The 26,018-nt window shown below is 42.5% G+C and overlaps 1 protein-coding gene and 1 long non-coding RNA gene across 4 annotated transcripts in view; one reads left to right on the plus strand and one right to left on the minus strand.

Moving 5' to 3' along the window:
* LOC139597687 (uncharacterized) overlaps nucleotides 1-19,978 on the plus strand; it is a 77,328-nt gene extending 57,350 nt beyond the window's left edge. For both annotated transcript variants that reach the window (XR_011681682.1, XR_011681683.1), the window contains one exon: nucleotides 19,360-19,978. This is a non-coding gene — a long non-coding RNA (uncharacterized lncRNA). The remainder of the gene's footprint in view (nucleotides 1-19,359) is intronic.
* TRPC7 (transient receptor potential cation channel subfamily C member 7) overlaps nucleotides 1-26,018 on the minus strand; it is a 74,295-nt gene that overhangs the window by 8,056 nt on the left and 40,221 nt on the right. Inside the window, exons 4-9 of one of the 2 annotated variants that reach the window (XM_071443253.1) lie at nucleotides 23,645-23,809; nucleotides 19,390-19,606; nucleotides 14,437-14,670; nucleotides 12,359-12,521; nucleotides 4,118-4,313; nucleotides 919-1,140 (exon numbers count right to left, since the gene is read on the minus strand). In XM_071443253.1, the coding sequence (XP_071299354.1) occupies nucleotides 919-1,140; nucleotides 4,118-4,313; nucleotides 12,359-12,521; nucleotides 14,437-14,670; nucleotides 19,390-19,606; nucleotides 23,645-23,809 (1,197 nt within the window). Of the gene's footprint in view, nucleotides 1-918; nucleotides 1,141-4,117; nucleotides 4,314-12,358; nucleotides 12,624-14,436; nucleotides 14,671-19,389; nucleotides 19,607-23,644; nucleotides 23,810-26,018 lie in introns of both variants that reach the window. The other variant, XM_071443252.1, reaches the window with a different exon arrangement.

A 26,018-nucleotide genomic window follows, 5' to 3' on the forward strand; every position in this document is an offset into this window, starting at 1 on the left:
ATGGTTCACCATGAGCAGGAGGGTTCACCATGAGCTGGATGGTTCACCATGAGCTGGATGGTTCACCATGAGCTGGATGGTTCACCATGAGCTGGATGGTTACCATGAGCTGGATGGTTAGCATGAGCTGGATGGTTCACCATGAGCAGGAGGGTTCACCATGAGCTGGATGGTTACCATGAGCAGTAGGGTTCACCATGAGCTGGATGGTTACCATGAGCTGGATGGTTACCATGAGCTGGATGGTTCACCATGAGCAGGAGGGTTCACCATGAGCTGGATGGTTACCATGAGCTGGATGGTTCACCATGAGCAGGAGGGTTCACCATGAGCTGGAGGGCTCTGCTTGCTCCTCCAAGAGATCCAGGCAGATCTTAAAGTCTACATATCCCAAAGGCAAATTCTGCAAAGCCTCCTCCAGCTTCCCTTCCCTTCTCCTCAGTCTTCCTTCCAAGGTTACAGCTGAGGGTGGCCTGCACACATCTCAGCTGGAGAGTGCCACCCTGTTGTCCCCTCCCTGGGCAGTGTCACACAGCTCAGCTGGGAGAGCCTGGAACAATGGTCCTGAGCCAGACAAGTTGTGAACCTCTTTGTGCCTCTGCTTCTGCCCCTCTTTCTGACCTTGCTTATTTGGCCTTGGAGTGCCTGCTTTTATAAAAGTTAAGAAGTTCTGGCTTTTATAAAAGTTAAAAAGTGCCTGCTTTTACAAAAATCGCCCTTTCCCTGGTGCCTGGTGCAATGAGGCCACACCTTTGGGAGGGCCCTCTGCTTGCAATATGATAGAACAACGTGCAGTGGTGAAGTCCTGTGAGAGGCTGTGCTGTCCCCACTGTCCCTGTGTACCCTCCAGCCCCCTCCAGAAGCTCCCTGGCATGAATCCTTTCCACAAAGAAGCTGAAAAGTGCAGATAAAACATACCCGTTTTTTGGAGTTCAGCATCCCCATCTCAAGGTCATTTTCACAGTTTTTGGCCTTAGATTTGCAGAGTTTTATGAGGCACATTTTTATTCTCAGTATGAGATAATAAAATGATTTAGGGCTTGGCACTAGATTAAAAGGAGCAGGTAAAGTCCTTCCTTCATCAAAGTAGGATAGCCAGAGCTTGGCACGTGCAAACTTCCACTCCACATCTGCATCCTCCTTAGGAAGGGAAGAAGGAAAAACAAATCAACATCCAAATTAGTAAATAGAAAGGAATGTAGCTCTGACCAGGACAAACATACAGGTAGGAGTTAGCTGCAACCAAATTCTGCCTCCCAGAACAAGGCCCCTGCACAAAATGTGTATTTGCAGGCTTCTCTGTGGTGATTTCAAAACAAGGAAAATTTAAACAAAATTATGCATAAACAGAGTGTATGTGTGTTCCAAATATTAGACTATTTCCTTGTATATCAAAGGGTTGTCTCAGTAACAATCTGGTTTTTTGCTATGCTGACAAATGAATGTGTCAGAATATAGAGACATGGAAAGCAGAAAAAATTTTTATGAGCACAACAACAGCAAAGACTGTCTGTGATGAACTGCAGTGCTCTGTGCCATCTGTTACCACTGCTCTGGCCAGGAATCCCCTCAGGGAGGCTCAGACACTGCTGGATGAGCATTCTTCTATCATCAGCTGATTTCCTCTTGGGTCCTGTCTGTATTCACCACCATGTATCCCTAAACACCTTAAGTCTCCTACTGTTCACCTCCTGTCACTGATGAAGGTGGTGAAAACCTTGTCATTCAGTGTCTGTGAATGTCCTTTATGAATTGTCAAAGTGGGCTAGGATCACTTCCAAGTAACAAGGGCAAGGTTAGCTAATATTTTATGGAGGAAATCGTTCACTTGGCATTTATACAGGAGGATGCTCAGGGCCATGAACCAGGAGCATTTATCAGGCAGAAGAAAGGATCAGATACAGCTGCTGTATACTGTGTTCATTGTGCTTTACATGGAGGGCAGAAGCAGCAGCAGAGGTGTGGATCTGCCAGCTCCCTGTACATCTGTGGTCTGCTGGAATTCATTCCCTCTGATTATCCTGAACCTCTGGAACCTGCTCAGGAACTGCCATGACACCATGGAGATGAATTCTGCCACAGCTACAGCAATGTGTCTTCTCCAGAGCAGCAGCATTCCCTTCTGCCATTTGCTGTTCTCATGGTTTGGGGTTGCACCTCACAGAATTCTTTAGGTGAATTACAGAACAAACAACTAATGAAGAGTTCTAATGCCTTTCTGTTAAGCAGTTAAAGGTATTACTGATGGGAGTAGTTCTGTTCTGTGGCTAGCAAAAGGATTTCTTTCCATAAATCCAGATTTGTCAGGAAGCACCAATACTTGAGGCATAAACACAGGAAAACCAGAAGCAGCAAAGAGAGATGTTAAATGGAAGGTCTAAAAAGAAAATATGGTCTTGTCACTGCAGCTAACAGCAAACCATCTGCTCACTGACCATAATGGAATTTAATTCTTCAGTAATGTCCATCCCAGGACATTATTGACATTGCTCTGGTCAGACAAACACTTTGGCAATAGGGACTTCCTCTGCAGTCAGTCACCACCCCTGGGGATACTGAAAGATGTGTCAATGTGGCACCTGGGGACATGGTTTGGTGGTGGCCTTGGCCACCTGGGTGAATGCTCATAGGATTTTCCAACCTATATGGCTCAGATTCTACAACTCTCTTTAATCTTCACAGAGATTCACAGAGAGCTCTCGAAATCTCACACTAATGAGTACTTAAATGAATTACTAGGAGAAGAACTAGTTTTTCTTCAATTAGAAGGATCTGGGCCAAAAACTCACACTTGTTTTGTTTGCTGATAGTTACAAGAAATCTTTAACAAAATTTCCAAACTTTCCATGCCATCAAGAAGGATGACAAACCATTTTTCTAAGAAAATGGCTTTCACAAAGTTTAAACTGGAAAGTTATTATAGTCCATCTCTTCAGATATTTTCAGAGACCTTTTTTTTTTTTTAAGAGCATCTCTGTCTACTACAATAAACTGGAAAATGCAGTAAGAGGCTGAGACCACTTCTGAAGTAAAACTTGTTTCAGGTGAATAGGACTCAGGGAATTGCTTGATCCTATATGATTAGAAACCTTTGGAGAAATGACTCTGCTTTCTGCAGTCCTGAAAGGTTCTGGGGCAGAGAGCATGTGTAAGGTCTCTCTGACATTTAGACTCAGTTGCAGCATGCACAGGATAGAGTTATATTTGTACTACGGTTCATGGATGAATCCAACATTACAGTGAGAAAATATTTTCAGCCCTGGCCTTTTTCAATGTCAGGTTTTGAGGGGAGGTTAGGACAAGTAATTACTACAAACCCAACTGCAGAAGTTTGACATTTAACAAATCAGAAGTAAAAGGTGACTCACCATTAACATTATCCAAATAATGTATTTTTTTCTGCCTTTATTTAGATTAGCAGAGAGTTGTTTATGTCCAAAGCATTTAGCAAATCCACTCTGCTAATAGCCACACTACTGAACAGGGCTGGGTAAACCCTGCAAATGCCTTTCTGCAGAAACCTATTAATATTCCTTGAGGGCTCTGTTTATATGCTTCAAAAGACGTTTTTTGTAAATGTCCACAAAGTCATGTTTTGCAGACCCTAATGACTTTTCAAAAAAATTGTGTCAAGTTTTATGCCTGGTAATTGGACAATATGGAATGTCTAAACATTTTCATGAATGCACATGTGTTTCATATCTACATGGGCTGGAGTGTTTAAGCAGTAGAGAACAGGGCAAAAAGTCAGAAGAAATATTACTCTGTCATAAGCAAACAATGCAGCTAAAGCAACACACATGGATAAATTATCATAATCAAGAAAAGAAATAAAAAATATCAAAACCCACTTTCATTAAATACCTGTTAAGGAAGTTTGGTTTACTCACAGAGGGTCATTAAAAACAAGGAAGCTGAAATAGTTATAGAAATGATTAATTGTTTATTATTCATTAAATCATAATTTGGGGACAGACTCAGCCTTAACTGTTGTACCACATATGATGTTTTCAGGATTCTAACCTTGGATGTAAAGTAAACTACAGCCTCCTTGGGTTTTTAGCATCTTCATTATCAGTAATAATTAAGTTTGTGTTTGTAATCTGATTTATCTTACCTCAATTTCCTGATAGGAGTTGTTGATCATGGCTATTAACATATTAAGCAGCACAACCACCATAGTCACGTTATATACTCCATAGAGTACATATCCAATATTCTCAATGAATTTATGGTCATACTTCAGCACCACAGATATCACTTCAGATAAGCCAAATATTGACCAGAATAAGGTTTTAAAACTTTCTTCTACCCTAAAAATAAAACAAACAATCTCTTAATAGAGTTGACACTGGGTTAGCCAGGCCACATGCTGATAATAAAAGCAGCAATCCACAAATATAAATATATCTTGGCACAGTTATTGCAACCCATTATCCATCACCCAGGGATGTGCCAAATCACATTTCCTGATTTGATAAAGAAATATGATTTCTGATTAATACTACAAAGTTACAGAGTGCCCTGATTTGCTCCATCTGTTCTTATCAGGTGCATTACACTTGGATTTTGTGTCCCTAATAGGGATGAAAAATCCATGGGCAACTTGCAGTTTGAAACTTTTTATATAGGGCTTTTGCTTCTACTCACTCACTCACTCTTGTTTCATCCCAAGAAGACAGAACCAAGTCTGACCTCCTTCTCTGCAGTTTCCAGGGCAGAAGAGAAGCATGTCTTTTACTCAGGAGAAAGGATTGAAAAGTTCTGCATTGTGGCATTAATATAAAGAACACAGAGTGCAAATATAGTCTGATTTTTTTCCCATAGTCTGATTTTCTTCCCACCCTGCTTTGGGACTCCAAACATGTCAGACACCCAAGCATTCGTAGGAAGAAATTGGATTTAAGGAGTGGTAGAAGATGTTGCAGAGAAGCATTTTGATTTGATTATTATCCTTGCTTGAGAGTAGAAAGGAGCAAGAGGAAAATTAAAAGTTTGAAAGACAGGGAAAAGGGGAATAAGCCAATGACAAAGAGAAGTGGGGCTGGAAAGAATGAAGCTGGACTAACAGGTCAGAAGGAGAGTCTGATACAAGGAGCTGGGGCAGTAACAAGGGAGGGGAGCAGCAACAACTGAAAAGGACAGCAGGAGGAGGAGGAGGAGGGATGCTGGCACATTTTGAAAGCATTTTGCCTAATATTTAACTTAGAAGGCATTTTGCCTTTGCTGAGCCTGTTAACAGTTAATTGCCTCCTTTCTCCTCCTGCCTGCCAGGAGGGAGCACCTTCAAATGAAACATTGCCATAAAAATTATTTTGATGAAATTTTTCTTACTAGAGTAGCATCTTACTAATCCTGCTAAATCTGTTTATAGAAACAGCTTATAGACACAAACCATGGCATATTCAACAGGAAAAATAAACATTACATCAATTCCAGTGTCAATTACACCATTCATAAAAGCAAGAGAAATTAATTTCAACCCTTTGAAAGGCTGGTGCAGAATTCCCGGACAGCTCCTTTCTGCTGCAGCAAACTGCTTTTTAATTATCATCATAATTTGTACTCCATAGCTCATTTACAAGTAGTAGTAAAACTGCAGTAAATAGTGTAATATTTACTCTGTATATTGTTTTGTGGGGACTGACCTTGAGTGATGCTTCAAATAAATGTTGCACAAATAAATGTTCCCGGATCCCCAGAGTCACTGATGCCCACTCCCTGACCCTGCTGCTTTGCAGGGATGGAGAGATACCCCTGGGGGGTTCTGACCATGCTGCACTCAGGTGCCATCACTTTTCCGCCTGCTTTTCCTCTCCTGGAACACCCTGCTCTGCTGCTTTGCAGGGCTGGAGAGATACCCCTGGGGGGGTTCTGACCATGCTGCACTCAGGTGCCATCACTTTTCCACCTGCTTTTCCTCTCCTGGAACACCCTGCTCTGTTCTGCTGCCCTCATCTGCAGCAGAGCTGACCTGGCATTACTGTGTCAGACTCCCTGCACTGTGCAGTGGCAATCTGGCCACTGCTCCTTCAATAGATGTTGTGCTTTCCAGTTTATTACACCAATGATCTTTGGCATTGGAACCCACCACCGAGGTGATTTCCCAGACTAATAAAAACCATAACTCCAGCCCCGAGCCCAGCTGCACCCTGCTATTAACTTTCCTTTTTAATTTAGAAAGGTTCCCTCAGTTTTCCACCCTGCTGGCAGGTTTTAATACAATGTGTCAGCTCGGCTCCTTTTCTGCAGCTTGAGCATTGACCTCTATACTCGAGCAGTGCCAGATTCTCCTTGAAAAGTAAATTGAGAGCTGTGAGCAGCCTTGACCACCCTGAGCCCCAGAGGGAAGGGTGGGCTGCCAGGTTCCTCTGTCATCTCCATAAACCTGATTTCCAGTGTCAGGCAAGGGACCAGTGCCCGTGGTGGTGGGACTGGGAGGCTGCTGCAGAGGCTGACCCAACCTGTAGCCCCAAAATGATGTTTAGCAGTGCCCCCAGGCAGATGCAGGTCTCTCTGTCAGAGGAAATGATTTAAGGAGACCTTGTACTAGTCCATCCCTACCCTTCCCAAAGGCTGGATGACTCTTTCCTTCTCCCTTTTAGATCATTGCCAGGTTGCACGAGATTTGGCACAGGTTGCAGGGAACATCAGTTGGGCTTTTTGTTTTGTTGTGTTTTTTTTTTTTTTTCAAGAACATCTCACTAAAACATGAGAGGAGGATGTTGGGAGCCAAGTTCTCAAAGATTCCAAGATGCCAATGTGTCTCCTTGTTGCCAGCTAAGCAATTTACCCCCTTCCTGCAAGGTCAGCAGGTGTTTTATCCTTCTCAAAGGCAAACAAATGAAGGATTTAGGAAGTCAGGAGTCCTGCCCAGACTGACAGCTCCTGGCAGCAGGGGGGTCTGGCAGTGACAGATTGGCAGATGCTCCCTGTGGAGGTGGCTCTGCAGCAATCACCCTCTACTGTGCTAGAACTGACTGCACTGGGGAGACCACAGAGATTGTTTGTCTGTTTGTTTCATTATATTTATTGCAGTAAAATGTAAAGAATTTGTATTGAGGAAGGTGATGCTTCCTAACAGTGCATAGCCAATTATGTATTTGCAGATTTTCCTCACTTTTGTATACAGCAGTGTGCTGTTCATGAAAAAGGATCATGGCAAGGCTCTCATTTCATATCAGTCTTGTGCCCTCCTCTTTAAGAAACCTTAAGGCATCCTTTCAGATTTATCTCCTTAAATGAATTTGAGAACTAACTCTGCCAAAAAAGCAACACAGTCAATGCAATCTACAAAACTATCACATTTTGACAAAACAAAACAAGTAGAAAAAAGCCTCCAAGCCTCGAAGTAGCTTTGGCACTGAGCAGTGAGTCACATTCCCCTTTGGGGAGAGTGAGACAGAAAACCTTGCCTTGTAGCCTTCAGCCTGATTTCTGATGCAGAAAGCAAGATGAACACAATCAGCCTTGCCTCCATTTCGATTTGTTTGCATAGCATGTTCTTAATTACAGGCTGTTTCAAGAGCTGTGTGCTGTACACAGCATCTGATAAACAGATAAACATAGCTGGTGTGGTGGCAACTGCTGTGGAAATGATCTGCTCTTCAGCATTGAAGAACTTCCAAAAATTTTTGAAAGTGTATTTAGTTAAATAATTTCTATATTTAACTAGTGTGGAGTAAAGACAACTGCATCCTTATTTCATTTGCTTCCAGAACATCAAAAGGAGAGAAATGACAGAAACCTTGTATAATAACCCAAAGCAGAGGCCACTGGGGTGCTATGTGCTTGCTCTGTAGATGAAGAGAGAAGAAATTGAGTACACAATTTCAAAGTACAGTAGAAAGGGAGGGTGAAAGTTAAACCAAATATTCACTAACTATTATCATCAGAACTAAGCAAGCAATTCCCTCAGTGTACACTCTTTTTTCTGCTTACATACTGCCCTGGGAAGGTGTGCTTTTTTTAAATGTGTAATTTGAAGTATTTTAGTGAGCAGCTGTTTGTCTAAGGCTTCCCACTGAGGCAATCCAGGGAGCTGCCAATGCTGTTTGGAACTGCCCACAGTCAATTATGGGCACAAATCCAGTGGGTCTTTTTCTGTCACAACTGTCCAAGTGACCTCTGAGAATCAGAGTTAAATATTCACATTTCTGACTGCAAAACTCACTCTAAAATTTCACCTATCCTCATCAGAATTCACAAACATGCTCCCAGGAGATGCCTTCTGTGATGCTGCTGCAGTCACAGAAGGGTTATGAGGACACCAAAGTAAGCATGACCCCTTTTTGCCCCAGGGATTTTTCAGGGAATGGACAGCTGCAATAGCCAAGCTCCAATACTGAAATCTTCCTCCTTTCCATGAGTAAGCTGATGGCATCAGGAGACCATCACCTTCAGCAAGGCCAACAAGCAGCCACCCAAACTAGAGCAGGAGGAATTGCTACAACTGGTGTCTGCCCATCTGCCAAAACAACCTTGCAATTTTCTTATTAAAATTGTTTGAGGCTGTCTACCTCAGGCCTTCTAGTTTGTTGCATGGAATGTCTAAGAAGGATTTTTGGAACGAATGTAAATCTATTCTCTTTGTTTCACATGATGAAAGGGCTCGTTTCCACTGATCATCATTTGCCACTCCTGTGTGTTTAAATAATCAGAAGAAAGTAAGTATTTTTAAAGGCTCTTCCAAATTCTTGAAAGGAAAATTTATGCTCATGGAAGATTTGCTTTGTAAGAACATGAAGTTGCCCCAGGATAAGTAGTCAGCAGGCTGAAGTTAAGGAGGATGTCTCCCCAGTCCAAATATCCCTTGGGCATTCAAAGCAATCTTTACTCCAGTGAGCAGTCATCATTTTAGTGAATGTTTGATCATTATTTCAATCAAAAGACAGTAACTACTGTTGCAGTGTGTTTTGTTAAGTTATTAGGTTGGTTTGTTCCACTCCCCCTATGTCTGAAAATGGTTCTGCCCCAGTTCTCCCTTCCCGCCTTTGGAGCTGTCTGTCTCCCTGGCTCCACCTCAGTGGACAATGTATCCCCTAAACTCCGCCCCGGTTTCCCTGGAAACCCTTGGATCTTTCCTTCTGACCCCTCCCCAGTACCCCGCCAATCACTCTCACTCCCCGCCCTTACTGCTAGAATGTTCCAGCAGGGGAGTTCGATGGTTGGCTGAGGAACCGGGGCCCCTCCCCAGAATGTTCCCGTTGGTGCTGCTCAGGTGTCAATCCCTTGGACCCCACTCCCCACTGCACCCCCATTGGCCCAATGCCTGGCACCTCCCTTGTTCTCCCTACCCTTTAAAAGCTGCTGCTATTTCCTCCTCCTTGTCGCCTCCTGCTGGTGCCCCTGGGGTTCATTAACGCCTGGATTAAGCCACAGTTGGAGTCCGCCCTCTTCTTTCCGCTGGCTGCAGCCTTTACCAGACTCCGTTCTGCACAAGGTGTGCCTGCAGCCGCAAGCTGGGCACTGCCTTAGGCGCTATCCCGAAGGCAGCTCTCGGGAGAAGGGCCCCCCGTGCTGCTGGCAGTGCTGGAGCCAGCCGGGCGCTGACAATAGAGAGCCACTGCTGCAAACTACTGGAAGATGCACTTAGATAATGAGTGCTAATAAGAGAGCTACTGGGCTGAGTTGCACCAGTGGCTGGAATTTGTCAGTGCTGTTCTCCAGGGATGTGCCTGGGGGATGCCACAAGTGAGGGCTGCTGTGCCCCCAGGCAGCCAGAGGTGATACAGCCTTGATTCTCATTAAATCTTGTGCTTCAAGGGCATCTCCTTTTCGAATCTGAAGCAAGTCACATCCCACACACTCAGTTCTCTTCTCCCCAACTACTGAGCACAGATAAATGTAAATGTATCTGGTCTCATAAATCCTTCCACTAAAATGCACCCTGAAGCTCCAGGAGAGGTCTAGAATGCAAATTTGGCTCAACAGGGGAAAGTAAACATTGTGTTACAGGTTACATGTGGCACAAGAGGGTGGTGTGGTAAAACTGTAAGGCAACAGCAACTTGCAGGACAGAAATGATGCTGGAAAGGTAATTTCTCCAAGAGGAGTGATGAGCTTAGCCCCAGGCTCATGTGTAACATGTCCCAGGACTGACACATCAAATGCAGCATCAAATGTCTGCTGTGCTTACAGTCACCACTGTGGGCTCAGGCTCTATGGCTCTGGAGTGGTTTCCTGGAAGTCAGCTCACAGCAGGGGGAAAACATCATGCCAAGACAGGTGTGTGGGAAGGAAAACCCTCCCCACTGTGTCCCTAAGGCAAGTCAAGGTGGATTTGTGACACAAAACAGGCTGTCCCATGCTGTGCTGGTGCCACATTGCAGAGAGGGAGGAGGCTTCCCCCTGGATGCATGGGACACATCCCTCATACTCAACAGGACTGTCCCCTGCTCTGGAAACTCCTTCAGGACCTCAGCTGTCCCCTACAGGATCAGGACTTGTGTTCCTGGGTCCTGTAGAATCCAGACTGCATTTTGCCTTGCCACCAAAGTGTAGCCGTGATACTTTCTGAAAAATCCCTTTGCCAGGATTTTTCTCCCAAGAAGTTGAGAAGCCTCAGAGGAAAAGAAAAACAGTAATTATCTGCTGCTGTGGAATGCAACAGGTGCATCTTTGATTGGTCTCATGTGGTTGTTTCCAATTAATGGCCAATCACAGTCAGCTGGCTCAGACTCTCTGAGAGTCACAAGCTTTTATCATTCCATTCTTCCCTTTTCTTTCAAGCCTTCTGATGAAATCCTTTCTTCTATTTTTTTATTATAGTTTTAATATATCAGTTTCTTTTAATATAATATATATCATAAAATAATAAATCAGCCTTCTGAAACATGGAGTCAAGATTCTTGTCTCTTCCCTCATCCTGGAACCCCTGTGAACACCACCCCACCAAAGGGGCTCTAAGTTCAAAAGCAGCCTCACCCTGAACCTCATTCCATTGGCATTTGCAACAACCTCCTTCTCTTCCCAACATCCCTGACAAGGTGAAGGAGGGGCTCCCAGCACAGGCAGCTCTGCAGGGCTGGGAGTGCTGGCAGGGGAGCGTGGCCAGGCAGAGCCACTGTGGGGAGCAGCCTGGTGGGATGCTCTGTGCAGCTTTCAGATGGCTTCTGCTTGAGCCCCACATCCCAGGCACCCTGGGTGGTTTTGCTCTGTTTTGAGCACCATGGCCAGCAGCTGGCTCTGCAGAAGGGCACCCGATAATCACAGCTGCACTGGGATGATGTCCTAAAACAGGTCACACAATTACAGGTGGAAGGGACCCCCAAGGACCATTGAGTCCAGCTCTTAAATGAGTGGCCTCTATGGGAATTGAACCCACAATGCTGGCTCTCAGAGAAGAAAAAGCCTTCCTTATTTTACACACATTTCATCTCACAGATTTAAGAACATTAATCTTAGGTTTAACTTTTCCACTGCTTCTCTTGACACATCGAACTGAACATCTCACAAACATTTCCAGATGTTTGATTTCCAGAAATAACCAGATCTGAACTACTCCTCTCCCTACACTCAGGCCTAGAGCTGGCTGCCAGGGCTGCAGGCTGTGGTGAGACATAAACTTTAAGGAATTTAGAGATTTCAGAGGAGCTAAGATTTTAGTTAGAGATAAGCTTTATTGGAGTTAATTAAAATAAATGGGTAGGCCTTGATGAAGTTAAGAGTTAGTAGTTAACTAATAATTCATTGCTTGTCAACACAATGTTTGGTTAGCTGGGTTTATAATGAAGAATATAGAAACTGATAAATAGCTTTTAGGAACATAAGACAATTGTAGGCCTCCTCTGTTCTGAAACCAATTGGAGACAGAGAATGGGAGTTCTACCAAGGGTTCATTTGTCATATTTGCATTGAAAAGGTAGAAAGGTCAGAACGAGGAAGACTTCATTTACTTCCTCATTTTGGGACCCCTCCCCATGAAAGGGACCACCGACCCATTTCAAGGAACAAACTACACTTAATACGCTTAATAAAATGCTTAATAGCTTTTGAACTAATTACCATATGAAGCAGGGAATGGGATGTACCAAGGTGATGAATATGCATTTGTATTCTGGGTATTCAATACCTGTATAGATAAAAGGACTCTGTAATCACCTGTAAATTGCAGTGTGGATTTGGGAGCTATCCTACATTAAACACACTTTCTAACTTTAAACTGTTAGAGAGTCTTTGTCCGTCACAGTTGGATATCTGTACTAGATCCACACCCATATTTTTTAATAAATCAGTGGTACCAGTTTCCCTGTCAAAACCTGGGTGTGATTTCCCCCCAGAGCTGCAGCAGGAAGCCCCTGAGCCGAGGGCCAGGGGGGCCAGCCCTGCAGAGCAGCCTCGTCCCGCGGGTACTCACGTTGTAAACGCGGGGTTGTACTTTGCACCAAGGTAGTAAGAGTAAAGGTTGAACATCCCAATCATGAAGGCTAGGAACACCATGATGAAGATGACCATGAACTTGAAGATGTCCTTCACAGTCCTGCCCAGAGAGATCTGCAGGGGGCCGAAGCTTTCGTTGGCTGGAAGAATGTAAGCAATGCGGGAGAAGCTGAGTACCACAGCTATGGCATACAGGCCTTCTGAAATGATCTGGGGATCCGAGGGGAGCCACTTGTTCCTGGCTAAAACAATACATGTACACTGGGTGTTAGTAACAAAAAGGGTTAGGTGGAAGCTGCTATGATAAATGACCCTTTTCCAGACTCAGTCTTGCATTCGGGTGGGAGTTAAACAGGAGAAAAAAAACAACTTTGGGGTAACTGTACACTGGACCACAACATGCTGTACAAATATGGTGAATTAGTTGTATTTTTCACATGGTAAAGGCAGGAAATTGCCAAATCACTGGGATTTACTGAAGCCACACAGTGAAAAAAAACCAGCATGGCTTTAAACAAACTCGATTATTTTCTGTTTCCTAGTTGAATATTAACTGTGCTGTGCTTTCTCCAATTGAAGCTCTTGAGATGGAGAACCAAAACCACAACACAGTGGAGTACAGCTGTAGATTTGGATACAGGGCACTGTGTCAGTATTTGGAAAGGAAGCATTAGGGAGAACAAGATCTTCTAACCCCACCATTAGATAAGAAAGTTAGGATTTGTTTAGATAAAGCAGGTATAAACATTGTGTACCATTTTCATATTATCTCTATATTAAAACCGGTTTCTGAAGTCTAGTTACTCTAATATTTCTATTTTAGAAAGCCCCAAATATGCATCATTTACCTAATCTGCTGAAATGTAAACATTTGTATTAACATGGCTTATAAGTGTCCTTGCATCCCCTCAGATTCTTGATGGAAAGATTGAGACTCACATTAAAACATGTGACATCTTCAGGGCCACAGCACTAAACTTAGGCATTATTTGCAGTAATCTGAACCAAAGGAAAAGCAGCAGATGGAGGAATTCACAGGATCTTGTTGGGATATTCTGTTCTGGACCCTTTGCACCTTTGTGTCATGAACTCACTTTAAATGGGTGAGCAGCAAGGCAGAGAGGGAAAAGCCACAACCCCATCTCCGTGGCTCTTGGCTTGTGTGGGCAGGGAGGGGTGCAAGAGGCTGAGCTGCTGGGGCCCCCAGGCCCTGTGGAACTGCTCTGGGTCAGGCCCGTGGCTCTGGGGCTCTGTGGGTCTAAGTGGAGGAAGTGCTGGCCCAGCTCTCCTCTCCTGCCCAAGCGCAGCACCAGAACAACCAGCAGAACACCTAGGGAGCCACTGGTGCTCCTTAGTGCCCAGTTCTGGAGCTTCTGCAGCCCCCTGTGAGCAAAAATCCCCATGGGTTTTGCCCAGGTGCCATCTAGAGCTGGTAGAGGTGTGCAATGTCTCCGGTCCCCACACGTGTGTGAAGCTCTGTTCATTTCTGTACAGCAAAGGAAAACCATTTCAGCCATCCAAAAGAACATTTTCAAGGCACTGCTGTGGATTGTATTTCCCAATGTCAGCACTTTAGAGATGATACAGGCTCTACAAAAATGTAGGTTTTGATGAGCAGCAGCTATTTTTATTGCTATTCTTATTTATTTTTGTAGAGGTGTTGGATGTAACAGAAATGCAGAGTTACTGCAGCCTCAGATCCTGTGTTTGTTCACACATTTCCCTCCTCCCTCATTTGGAAAGCCAAGCAGATTAATTCATCTGTAATTTAAATTCTATTCTGCTCACTCAGAGTTCCTAATTACCTGTTGCTCAAGCTACATTTTCAGCATGTGATTGACCTGAATGTGGCTGTAGCACAAGAGCAGAGGCTGAGTGAGGTTTGGGTCCTTTCTGACTGGTTAGGAAGATGGCTGGAATGGGTAGATCTAGGGAAAATAAATTGGTTTATTTAGAGGAAAACTATATAAATATCACAAAAAGAAAGCTGCTTTCAGTACTGCCACACATTAACTTAAAAGAACAGGAAATATTAGATAGCAAAAAGCATCTTACCATAGGTAAAGTAAGCAACTTCAGGGGGAAGGGTGACATTATTGAGGTCATCATCCTGAACGTACTGATCTACGTACTGTTGTGCCTCAGAGGCTTTAAGGAAAGCCATTAACCTGGCAGTGAATGATGCCACAAAGATGGACAGCATCCCAAAGTCCAGCAGGTTCCAGAGATGCACCACGTATTCACGTGGACCCTCTTCCCAGATCTCCTTGCACTCTGACCATATCATACCTGTGGAGGGATCAGAGCATCTTTAACTAACAAACACAGGACCTGTTCCTCTATTCAGACAGATCTGTTTGCTTCCTGCTTGCAGTGGCTTTTAAGATCAAAGCAAAAGACTTTAATTAAACAAATGAATTGAGAATGGCTCATGTCATCTTTTCTTAAAAATTAATGCAACCTTTTGTGCTTATGATGCAGAAATCTCAAAATGTCACTATATAAGTCAGTGGAAAAGCTGATTTCTGATGATGACTACAGAAAAAGCACCATTTGGGAATTCTGATGACACTAGAAAATTCTACTCCTGATGCAGTTGGAAAAAATGTAGATTTCCTCTCTTGTCCCCAGAATACCCTTCCTACACCATGGCACTGAAGATGGCACTGCTTGCTCTGCTGCTCTTTTCCTCCTTCCCTAAGATAGTGGCTGTGTCCATTTTGAGAATGCAAACAGAACTGTTCAATAGTAAGTTTAGTATGATTAAAAAAGGGTAAGACAGAAATTCGTTCCTTACAATTTCATAAAGCTTTCTGTATTAAATAATGAATTTCCATATATTAAAGTCTGAACCACCACTTTGGAAACACTGAGTTTAGCCCGAATTGATGATTTCTGACAACAGACTTAAAAATAAACCTGCCAAACCCAGTGAATTCAAATATTTGACATCCATGTCCCACTGGGAAGAGCTGGAGTGGACAAGTGAATTCAGTCAAAGAACTCAGGTCAGATTCACCAATTTGCCCAACTTTCAATCCCAGCAGGGCTCCAGGGCCGAAATCTTGCTCCTGAATAGCTAAATTGTTGGAATATTTAACCCACTGATAAATATTTCCTGCGCTCTACCCAGTCCTGTTTCCATAGCAGCAGCAAAATTCACATTTAATCAAGGAGGAGCAGCGCCTGCCAATTTCCATGTGGCCTCCTGCAATCTTCTCCTCTCCGTGAACTCCTCTCATCCTCTCTGCTGGAAGCTCTCGTGGTGTGGCATGTAAATGCTTTTGCTTGGCTCCTTCTGAAGCTCCTGGGGTGTCCCCAGGGGTGCACTGGGGTTACAGAGAGGGAAACAGGTCACTGGGAATTTAGCCTGAGGTGGAGGAGAGGAGAGCTGCTGCTCTCGGTCCTTGCGCATGGGGAAGGATTGAAAGAGAAAAAGGAAAGCTGAGCTCTCCATAGCACCATCAGCCAAGGTCACAGCGAGCCTGTGAGCTCCACAGCCCTGGGAACTCCCTGGAGATGTGCCCTGATTTAGGTCTGTCCTGGGAGAGAGCCTGAGACCTGCAGGATGCCGGGCAGAGGGCAGGAGAGGAGCCTCCCAGCTCTCCTCCTCCATGGTGCTTGGCTGTGTAAAAGCAGGAGCTTCATCCCACACCATGAGTGAGATTTAATAATAAATAGCCTAAGGGAGAAGGTGGAAGAATTGGTTTCTCAGGAATTTTCCTGGAGCAAGGATGAAATATTAAAGACACATTTCCACCTTGAAGAAAAAGCATTCCAGAAATGATGGATGGGAGCCATTAGCCCTGTGCATTACATGTGTGCTTTATAAAGGTACTAAAGCACTTAAGGAAATAGCACATGCATGGTAGCATTGCCCAACCAAGCACTTGTTCACTGATGACCAGAAATGATTCCCATCCAAATTTATTTTTAATCTTGCTCACTTAATATACCTAAGCCACCGCTTAATGAAGAAGTGTCTAAAACGGAGGAGTCTGACTAAAATAAGAACCCCTCTGTGAAAGTGACGTGCTATTGGCCTATAATTTCCACTGTTCTTTTACCCAAATTTGTGGCAATCATTTTTTAAAAATGTCTGTTCAGGACAAGTAGAAAAGTTACAGTAATTACTTGGTCAGTATTGCTGGGTAATTGTATATACATTGTGAGGGAGTAATTTAAAGCTCCTCTTTAGTAAAAGTATTGAAAAAAGTCAGCTAAAATTCAGGGGATGGGACATAAGATGAGGTGTAAGAAATAAGGAGAAGTAGTTAGACAAAGCAGCTGTGCCAGGATTACATTGCAGTGTGGGTTTCTGAGGCCCCCAGTGGCTCTGGCAGGGGGTGTTTCCCTGAGTTTGATGCTCAGAGGTGTGGGATGTGAGCAGTTCCTAGGCTCCTGCATGCCTCTTGTTCCCACAGCAGGGATAATCAGAAATGTCACCTTGATGGGCAGTTCTGGTTTCAGCAGGGGAAGGAGAGTCAAGATACAGGCACAGCCCATCTGGAAGAAAAATGGGAGTGTGCAAGTGCTGTTCACCACCTGTGCACAAAAAGGAACAATTTGTCAGATTTTTGTATCCTCTGGCCTGGTACATAAATCAGGAGCAGCTGATGTTGCAGAGCTGCCTTTGAGCCTTCCTGGGTCCACCAAAGGCTGTTGGATTAAGCGATTAATAGTGCTCAGATTGCATCTACCCAGAGTTTTAACTGCTACCCTGGCTGCTTTTGCAGTGGGGATTAGATATAAACCCCCTGCTTTCAGTGCACACTTCTGTCCATGCTGCTCATGAGGAAAATGCCAGCCTTCCTCATTTGAAGAGAAGAGATGGGAAGTCCTGGCCACAGGGAAAAGGCAGCCAAGGCAAGCAATGAGCCCTGGGTGCATGAGCCAAAATTTCTGTGCACCACACACAAAGGGGATATTGTTCTTGTTTAACCTCATGAGATCCCCACTATTCCTTAAACTTGTCTGGACAATTCATCCCATCCTTCAGGTGTGCCAGCCTCAGCATTTACCATCTGCCAGCTCACTAAGGCTGCACCTGAGCTCTCTGTCATTAATGTTGGTATTAAATAACACTGGTCCCTGTACAGACCCTGAGGGACACCACTTGTCACCAATGTCCATCAGTGGACTCTGAGCCACTGCCCACACAACCCTCAGCAGCTTTCTTACACATCTATCAGTCACCCATCAAATCCATCTGTCTCTGATTTAGAGAGAAGGATGTTGTGGGGATCCGTGTCAAAGGCTTTCCAGAAGCCCAGTTAAATGGCATCTGCAGCTTGTCCTTGTGCACTTAAACACAGTCACTCCATCAGAGAAGGACACTAGGTAGGTCTATGTTGGCCACTTCAATTATATTTCTACTTGCATATAGGTATTTATAATATCTGTACGTTTTTAGCACCAAAAGCTGCTACCCTTAGTGCTTTTACAATCCTTGAAGTTCAGGGTCACACATGGGGCTCAACAAGTGCAGGTGTCTGCAGGCCATGTGCACCAAACTTTCACCTCAGTATTGCTGAAACATTACTTGAAGCTTTATGGAGGCAAGCAGGTAAAATGGCCAGAGAAGATTGCCAGTGCAGATGTAGGCAGTCATTAGAAAATCTCATTATATTCAGGAGTCTGTACAATGAATCACCTTTCTACTCCCAGAAAAGTGAAAACCTTCTCTTTAAATGAAATGTTTTCTTCATCTCTCAGGAACTCAACAAGCAGACAGATACCTACTGCCTATAAGAAAAGAATACCTAGTTTAAAATCTAATCATCTTGTCCAACTGCTTTAATATAATTTTAAAAATAAATCTTACAGTCTTACTCTATCCAGTCTGGCATCTATTCAGTATTTTCTAGCCTAATATCCTGTATGGGATTCTGATTATCACAGGGACAGGGAACAAAGAAACATTGGCCAGGAAGTCATCAGATAGAGCAGCCATATCCTATTTTTCAGGGGAATTTAATGCCATGAGTACTTATGGAACAGTGGAATTATTTGCTGCAAGAAGAGAATCAAAATCATGGTGGTGAACAAAAATAGATAGAGGAGAGGTAGACAGAGATTCTCCAGAGCTGATAAGCTCAATTTCCCAATAAATTCTCCTGAACTTGTTTAAATTAGTGGTTCAAACTAAGTGACCTGCCAGGAGTAAATGATGCCTGTAGGAAAAGTGAGAGACATCTGAATTTGTCTGAAACTCCTTAGAAATTTGACTTGTGGATGTGGCACACTTTCACACTCAAAGGGTTCACCCACATGAATCCTTACTTTGTAATTGCTGAATAACTTAATTTCTTTTCTGAGATTTGAGCACTGCACTGTCCTCTCACCAGCAAAAATTTCATACTAAGGATTTCATAAAATCTAGCTCTTACTTGCCTAGAAGGTTTCATCACTAGACCTTGGAGTGCACTACAAGAAAAGCAAATGACATTATACTCATTTTGCAGACAAAGACACTGAGGTTCAGTGAATTACAGTAGGATCCCATGGCAGGGTAATAAATCAGCCAGACTCACCACACTTCTTTCTGCTCACTTTGTCCCAGAGTGAAGCCACAGGTTTCTATTATAATATTACCTTCTTTAAGATGCAGTGATTAAACCAACAAAGAGAAATAGGCAACATCTATAGCGTTTATGATGAAATGTGAAACAAATCAAGTAAATGAGAATTTGCTAAGCAACATTCAATGTTTTCAAAAGTGGTGGCCAAGATCAAAGACTTCTTCACTCCTCTTTTCATCAAAAGTCTTGACATCAACCTCTAGACTCATAGTAAGTTGTTTCAGTTTTGGGGAGTTTTCTTGGTTTGGGCTTTTTGTTTGTTTAGCTTGGGGTTTTGTTGATTTTTTGGGGTGGGAGGGTTGGTTTTTTGTTTGTTTTTGTTTTGTATTTTTTTTTAATTTTTCTTTGTCTTGCCACTGTGTATTATGCCATTCCTAATGATGTTGAATTTCCACAGAGCACTTGTGGACATTTTGGCTTTACTTACCCAATACCCACTTCATGATCAGCAATTCTGTCCACGAGAACTGGGTTGTTTTGACTCGGAATATTTGCTTTGGATGATCCGTGATGGTCTCGTTGGGGAGGTTTTTGACCCCTTCAAACCGATCGGAGGCGTTCACCACTAACAGCCCCAGGAAGATTGTGAAAGAAACTGCATGAGCCACAAACTTCATGAAAGGACTTCGAAGGGTACGTCCCAGCTGCAATGGAACGTGCACAGTCAGAAGGTTTTTATTTACCCACCCCAGCTAGCCTGCAAGCAAAGCTGAGTTAATAGAAGATATAACAAGTGATGATTTTTGAGTGTGTCCACAGCAAAAAAGAAGACAAAGCTGTCAGGATGGAAAAAAATTAGAAAAGATACATGAAATTTTTTGTAAGCTAACTACGTGCATAAGTAGATGTGTATATGTGCCTTATTAAATTTCTGTAAAATTTTACCAATTATATTGACACTAATTGCTTTGCACCAATTAATATAGGTTATTGTCATGTAGTTAATGACTTAAGATCATGCTTTGTTAAGAGTATATAAGCTGAAGAACATGCAGAATAAAAACTTTTTTCTTAGACACTGATCACATGTATGTATGTCACATCCAACCTAACAGTGACATTTGATGTGATGTCCTAGATGTTTTTCACTATGAAATTTGAAACCTTTTGCCCACGGTGAAAAAGATTCAGTAATTGATTCAGGATCATTAGCTAAATCGAGTTTAGATTTGTTCAAGTTGTTATTTGCCATTACTAGACATTATGCATTGGGTAATTTTCTATGCATGGCAATGTCTTACAGTGCCTCTTTAAACCCACGTGTAATATCTAATTGCCCTGGCCATATGGTGAGTGGAAAATGAAGAGCCAGGACATTTATATGAGAGACATGTTTGTTTGTGTTATATGAATGCACTTGTGTGTCAATATAAATCCTAATGATGGACACAATTCTCACCCTTATATGTTAGAATCTTTTATTAATGGTGAATTCTCGGTTCATTATCAATGTGTAAGAAACAGCCTTCTGTTTAAATACACATTAGTAATGCTTTTCAAATGCTTTGCTATGATAGCCTTCTCTCATAATTAGTACCAAAGCTGGAGAATTACTCCCAGAATACAAGGATTTATTTTAATACACTAAGCCAAGAACAAGAGCAGCAGGTCTCTTCACTACAGATAATTGTTCTGCTCTTCTTGACAAGCTTTCTTGGTAAATGAATTTAAATATCACTCTTTAAATTTTAAATTTTCTGTGACCCAAGACAAGATTACTCCAGAATGATGGAAAGAGTAGAAGCATTTTCAGGAGCACTAGGGCCAAAGCCTGTAGTGTTGGACACAACAGGGAGCAATGGAAGAGCTGGCCTGGATGGGGTCTTTCCAAACTCCCCTCAAAGCTAATTGGAATTTTTTTTTCAGTTTATTACTTATTGATTCCTTCCCTTTGATGCCAAGATAGCATCCATTTTTTCTTAATATCCACTGATTTGATAATAAAACTTCATAGGAAAAAGGACATAAAAAGGAAATTACTTGTTTTCATATTTATCTCCAATAGCAGATTAATTCCAAGGAGCCCTGGTCTCTGCTTATGGCAGAACAGGAAATATTTCAAAAGCAGAGGTTTCTAGGTCTAGTAGAAATTCAAAGGAAGTACTAGAATTCGGGGCTTTATTTGTTTTTCTTATCAGAGTTTATAAAATGTCAATAAAATATTTTATAAAGTTGACAGAGTCGGAAATCCTATTGGAAAATGTGTCTGCTACTAAATACTGAAGAGACTTTCCATTTTTCTTGCTGCCTTGGTCCAGAAATGAGCCCCTGACTCATACCTGGGCACCTGTGAGTCTCTGAAGACAGGCCTGATGTAAGTTAAATATCTTAACTGATTATTACGGTGGAAAAATGATTTCTTTGCCCAGTTGTGTAACATCAAGACTGGTTCATCAGTAAAAACCAAATAAAACACTTGTGAAGTTGACCAGGACAAAACTGGGCTGCTCAGAGTGGAGATGCTGCCTGTGTAGAATTTTCTGCAGTAACACTGTGAGAGGATAGCAGGCCCTTGGATCAACCTGCAGCCCTTGAAATTAACAGTGATGATTTTGGGTGCGGTACCAATTCTTAGGGAAAAAATTGTGTTTGTGATTCAGTTATTTCTATCACAGGCCCCAATCAAAAATCAAGACTACATTGTTCTGATCAAGGCAAATCCATGCATTAAAAGACAATACCTGCCTGAAAGAAATTTCAATTGGGCTTTGTGCTAGAAGGTTACATGTGGTTTTTCAAAGTCTAGTGGGGTGAGAAGGAAGGAACATTGAAAAATGACAATGCATGAAAGGTTTAGGATAATGAAATCAAAGCTGAAGAAAAGTTAAGTATCCCCCTCCCCCCATTTTTAAATTTTAATACACCTACCTCAAGAAATTAAAACCAAGTAACTTTCTCAATAATTTCTTACTTCTCCTGTAAAACTGTTTTAGTTTTAGCAGGGGGTTGCCTCAGTTTCTTTCCTCTTAGTTTTTATGTTTTTATTTCAAGTTCTCCACTTATTTCTAGTCTGATTGTTCTTCCCACCTATTGCCATATTCAAATGTGGCCTCTGTAATTCTGAGACTGCACCACAAATGTTGCTGTTGGCTGGTGTGCCAACTCCCAACACATCCAACAGAGGTGGAGGAAATTAAACAGCTTCATAAATCCCTGCTAGGCTGGGGTCTGACATGAAGGAACCAAGGTGGTAATTCCACACAATAATTCCCTCTATGAGCCAGCCAAAAGCACCCACAACACAGCCTGGATCTCACATGAACTTCTCTGTGAGCACCTCTGAGTCCTGGCTGGTACCCATGAAAAATGAGGAGTTTTGTGTTTGTACAGACCTCGAGGAGATAAAGTTACATCCTCATATCCTCTAACACAAAGTGCTCCTCTTGGAGCTATTTTGGAGGAGACCAAGGCTTAAATGTGTTTTAGTATCTCAGGTGTACTGAAGGACTTTTTCTGGTTGTATTAATATGTGTTTCAAATTATAGTCTTTCTTCAATACTAATTGATGGATCTATAACTACTTGAGTTTGATAAAGTTAGAAAGGATTCCTCACTGGTTTTTAGAGGAAGTGGAAGAAGATGCTTTCAAGACTGAATAAAATACCAGTGCCAGGGGTCATTTTTATCAAATTTAAGTACCTGTGACAAGCCTCCTGCAGAAGATATCTGCCTTGTAAGGGATGATGTTGCTGGCTATTGCTGAATGTGAAATGATCTTCTCCCCTGCCACCCCTTTTTCTGTGGCAAGAGCAGTGACAAAGCTATTTATCACTCAGCCATACACCTATTTATCTCCACTTGTTTGAGCAGATTCTTTCAGGATGAAACTTCAACAGATTTCCTACCACAAACCACTTGAGATTTTACCTAAATTAATGTTTGGCTCTGGTCCTTTGACCTCTAGGTCTCACCAAATTCTTTTCCTCCATCTGATCTATATTTAGGTATGCAGCAGTATTCCAGGTTTCACCATCTCTTCCCTCAAAACCATAAAGATTTTATGATTCAGTCTGGTCCTTGCTGCAACACTAAGAATCCTGGGGCTTGCCAGAGTTTCAGGTCCATGTGTCATAATAATGTTCCACTAACTAAAACCACGATAGTGCTCTATTAACTAAAACCACAATAATGCTCCACTAACTAAATCCAAAATTATGCTCTATTAACTAAAACCACAATAATGCTGCATTAACTAAAACCACAACAATGCTCCACTAATTAAAACCACAAGCTCAGAAAGAAGGAGGAAAGGTAACAAAGGAGCCCTGAAGAAGGGAGGAACCCACAACAAAAAGTGCATAAAACCCCAAGAATTTAAACATCAGAGTTAACTAAAACAAAAATCTCCTCCTTTAGTTATTTCCAGTTTTGGTGTCTCTTCTATTTTTTCTTCATTACACTCCTATGTTGTTATGTCCTATACATTTCTTTCTCCTTTTGTTTTCCTGTCCCCCACTCCCTCACCCTCTTTGCCCACCACCCCACTTCTTTCCCTGCAAAGCTGAATCTCCAACCATGACAGTTCCATTGGTGTCTGTCAAGCAACGCCCCAAGCCTGCTCTCCCCTGGGGCAATCTTAGAGGACACCATGAATCACTTCCCAACATCTTGATGGAAAAATCTGGGGTTTCCCTGCAGGCCCTGGGCAAAGTGCCTGTGAACAGCCCATCAGGAGTTTGTACCTTGCTGCAGGGAGCAATCCAGTAGGCTATGGCAAGGAAGGGCAGCCCGATGGAGACCCCAAAAACTGCCAAGAACTTCACAGCTATGGATTGCTGCCGTAGGCCTGAGAGGTTTTCGTACCACATGGTGAGCAGCTGCTGCTGGCAGTTGGGGTGAGCAACGAACTGCAAGAAAAGCAGAAACAGAGACATCAGTAGCATTGTCTGAAGAGGGAGAGATTTCAGGGGAAAACCTTCTGAACTTGCCTGTGGAACGTGACAGGTCATGTCTTTGTTGTCCTACGGAAAAATAAATAGGAAACTGCAAACCAGGCACACAGGACCCCCAGGTGGTGGCAGAACATGCATCACTTCTGCTCCTTGTCTTCTCCTTGTCTTCTCTAGTGAAAAGCTATTTTTTGCATGACTAAAAAGCAGAATGTCTGAGCCAAACCCCAAAATCCATCAGTGGTCAGCACTGACAAAATGCCTCTGAGCAAGTTTCCTCTTGGGGTAAGACAATGCACCCTGAGATTCAGAAAATACACAGAGAGGGGCTTGGAACTCAAACTGAAAAACACTGTGATGAGTTTGCCAAGGCCATTGACACAGCAGCTTAACACAGCACTAATATTAAATTGTTCTATTCACTTTGTAAAGGCCAAAAGGGAGCCATTCTGCAGGGCTCTCCTGCAAATTATGAGATCTGGCTGGTATTTTGCTACTTTAAATGCTTTATCTCAGAGTACCTTTCAAAATATGACAGCTCATTCTTTACTGATAGGACAAAAAGACAAATCCAAAAGCAGCAGGGAAAGCTGTGGTGCTCTGGTACAGAAAGTACCTGTTTTGTACCCTGTAACTGGGACTCTTCAGTTTACTGTTCAGAAGTAAAAAAAAAAAAGAGGCAAAAAAATTGTGAATGGCAGAAAAGTGAAAATGGCCATTTCTTAATGGCAAAATTACAGCACCACCAGATCCTACCTAACAGTTTTATAATAAAAGATGAAACTTTAGTTCATATTGCTCTTTGAGGTGATCAAAGCAATTGTGAATGTAGCTGTTTTAATCACAAAGAAGGATAATTAAAATGCAAAAGAATAGAAAGAAAAAATGAAAAATAAATATGCTGCTGGTGCAGCTGATTTCATAAGTAGAACTGAGGGTTTCATTTATTAGTCCTGTGGCTGAATAAATGTTCCTAGGAGGGAAATGTAAAATGCTCTGCTCTTTCAAAGAGTAGACCTTTCTGGAGGTGAAGGGGAGGAGGAAGGGGGTCAGGAAAAAGGAGAGGAGGAAAGCAGAGGCTGCTGAGGGCTCGGGGGCCACAGGGACAGGGATGGGGACCACGCCTGGCAGCCACCCTTGCCCTGGATCACCCAGCTGGAGGATTTCAGCTGTCATCTGTCGTTTTCTTGGGACTGAAAAACAGAGAAAATTCGAACTGTGCTTTCATCTTCACTACCTGTGAACGATGATTGATTTGGGAACTTAATGGACTCTTTTTGAGATGTTTGCATAACAGAACTGTTACTGTTCAGGAGGAAATACAATCCTAATTACGTTGCACAATAATTAGGATTGCTCGGCAGTAACACTTTTCCTTCATTAATAGCACATTAGCATCTGTTTAAAATATGCTTTTGAGATGAATTAGGCTTTGGGGTCTACATTTCTCAAAAAGAAGAAAAAAAAAAGAAAATGAGACTCTACCCCTTCCACGGAATAAATCAATCAGAACAAAGATAATTCATGGGTTCTTCTAACGTCCTTTGTCTTTAGAATTTTTCCCTGGAAATATTAACATTTAAATATGCTTTCTTTTAAGCTGCTTTCATGAAAAAGAATGCTTTCAAAAAAAAGGTAATTATAAATCACGAGTCCTAGTCCTTCTGAGCATTTAAAGTGTAAGGCTGAGGTGATGACAGCAGTATTACAAGGAGGCATTTCCTAATGCCTGGAGTTTATGTTTGTCCTAATGCTGCTTGGGCTTGTTCTCTTCCTGGCAAATGGACAAAAAAAACAAAGTGGAAGGAAGCTCAGTAGAGAATTGATCCCTTTTGCAAATTTTATTTTCAGATATCACGAATTCAACCACACTTGTAGTGACTCATGGGAAGGGAAATGACACTGGTGAATGTGCAGACTTCTGGGATGAAGGGCCCAAGCAATACCCAGACTTCCTCCTCCTGTTGCAATTGTTCAGGATTGATTCAAACAAAGAAATTCAGTTGTCCTTGGCAATGAGACAGTCAAAGACTTCTGGTTGGCATTTCAGAGACTTCATCAGACATTTTAATCTGCCCATTTTTTCAATGTGTCTGGAAACAGCTACAATAAAAATACGAGTATAGGAAAATTGAGAAGGAATTGCCATAAAACCCAGTTCAGTGGA

This window comes from Agelaius tricolor, unplaced genomic scaffold (genome assembly GCF_023055355.1).
Source record: "Agelaius tricolor isolate 1412-34295 unplaced genomic scaffold, bAgeTri1.0.p SCAF_18, whole genome shotgun sequence".
NCBI classification, from domain to species: Eukaryota; Metazoa; Chordata; class Aves; order Passeriformes; family Icteridae; genus Agelaius; species Agelaius tricolor.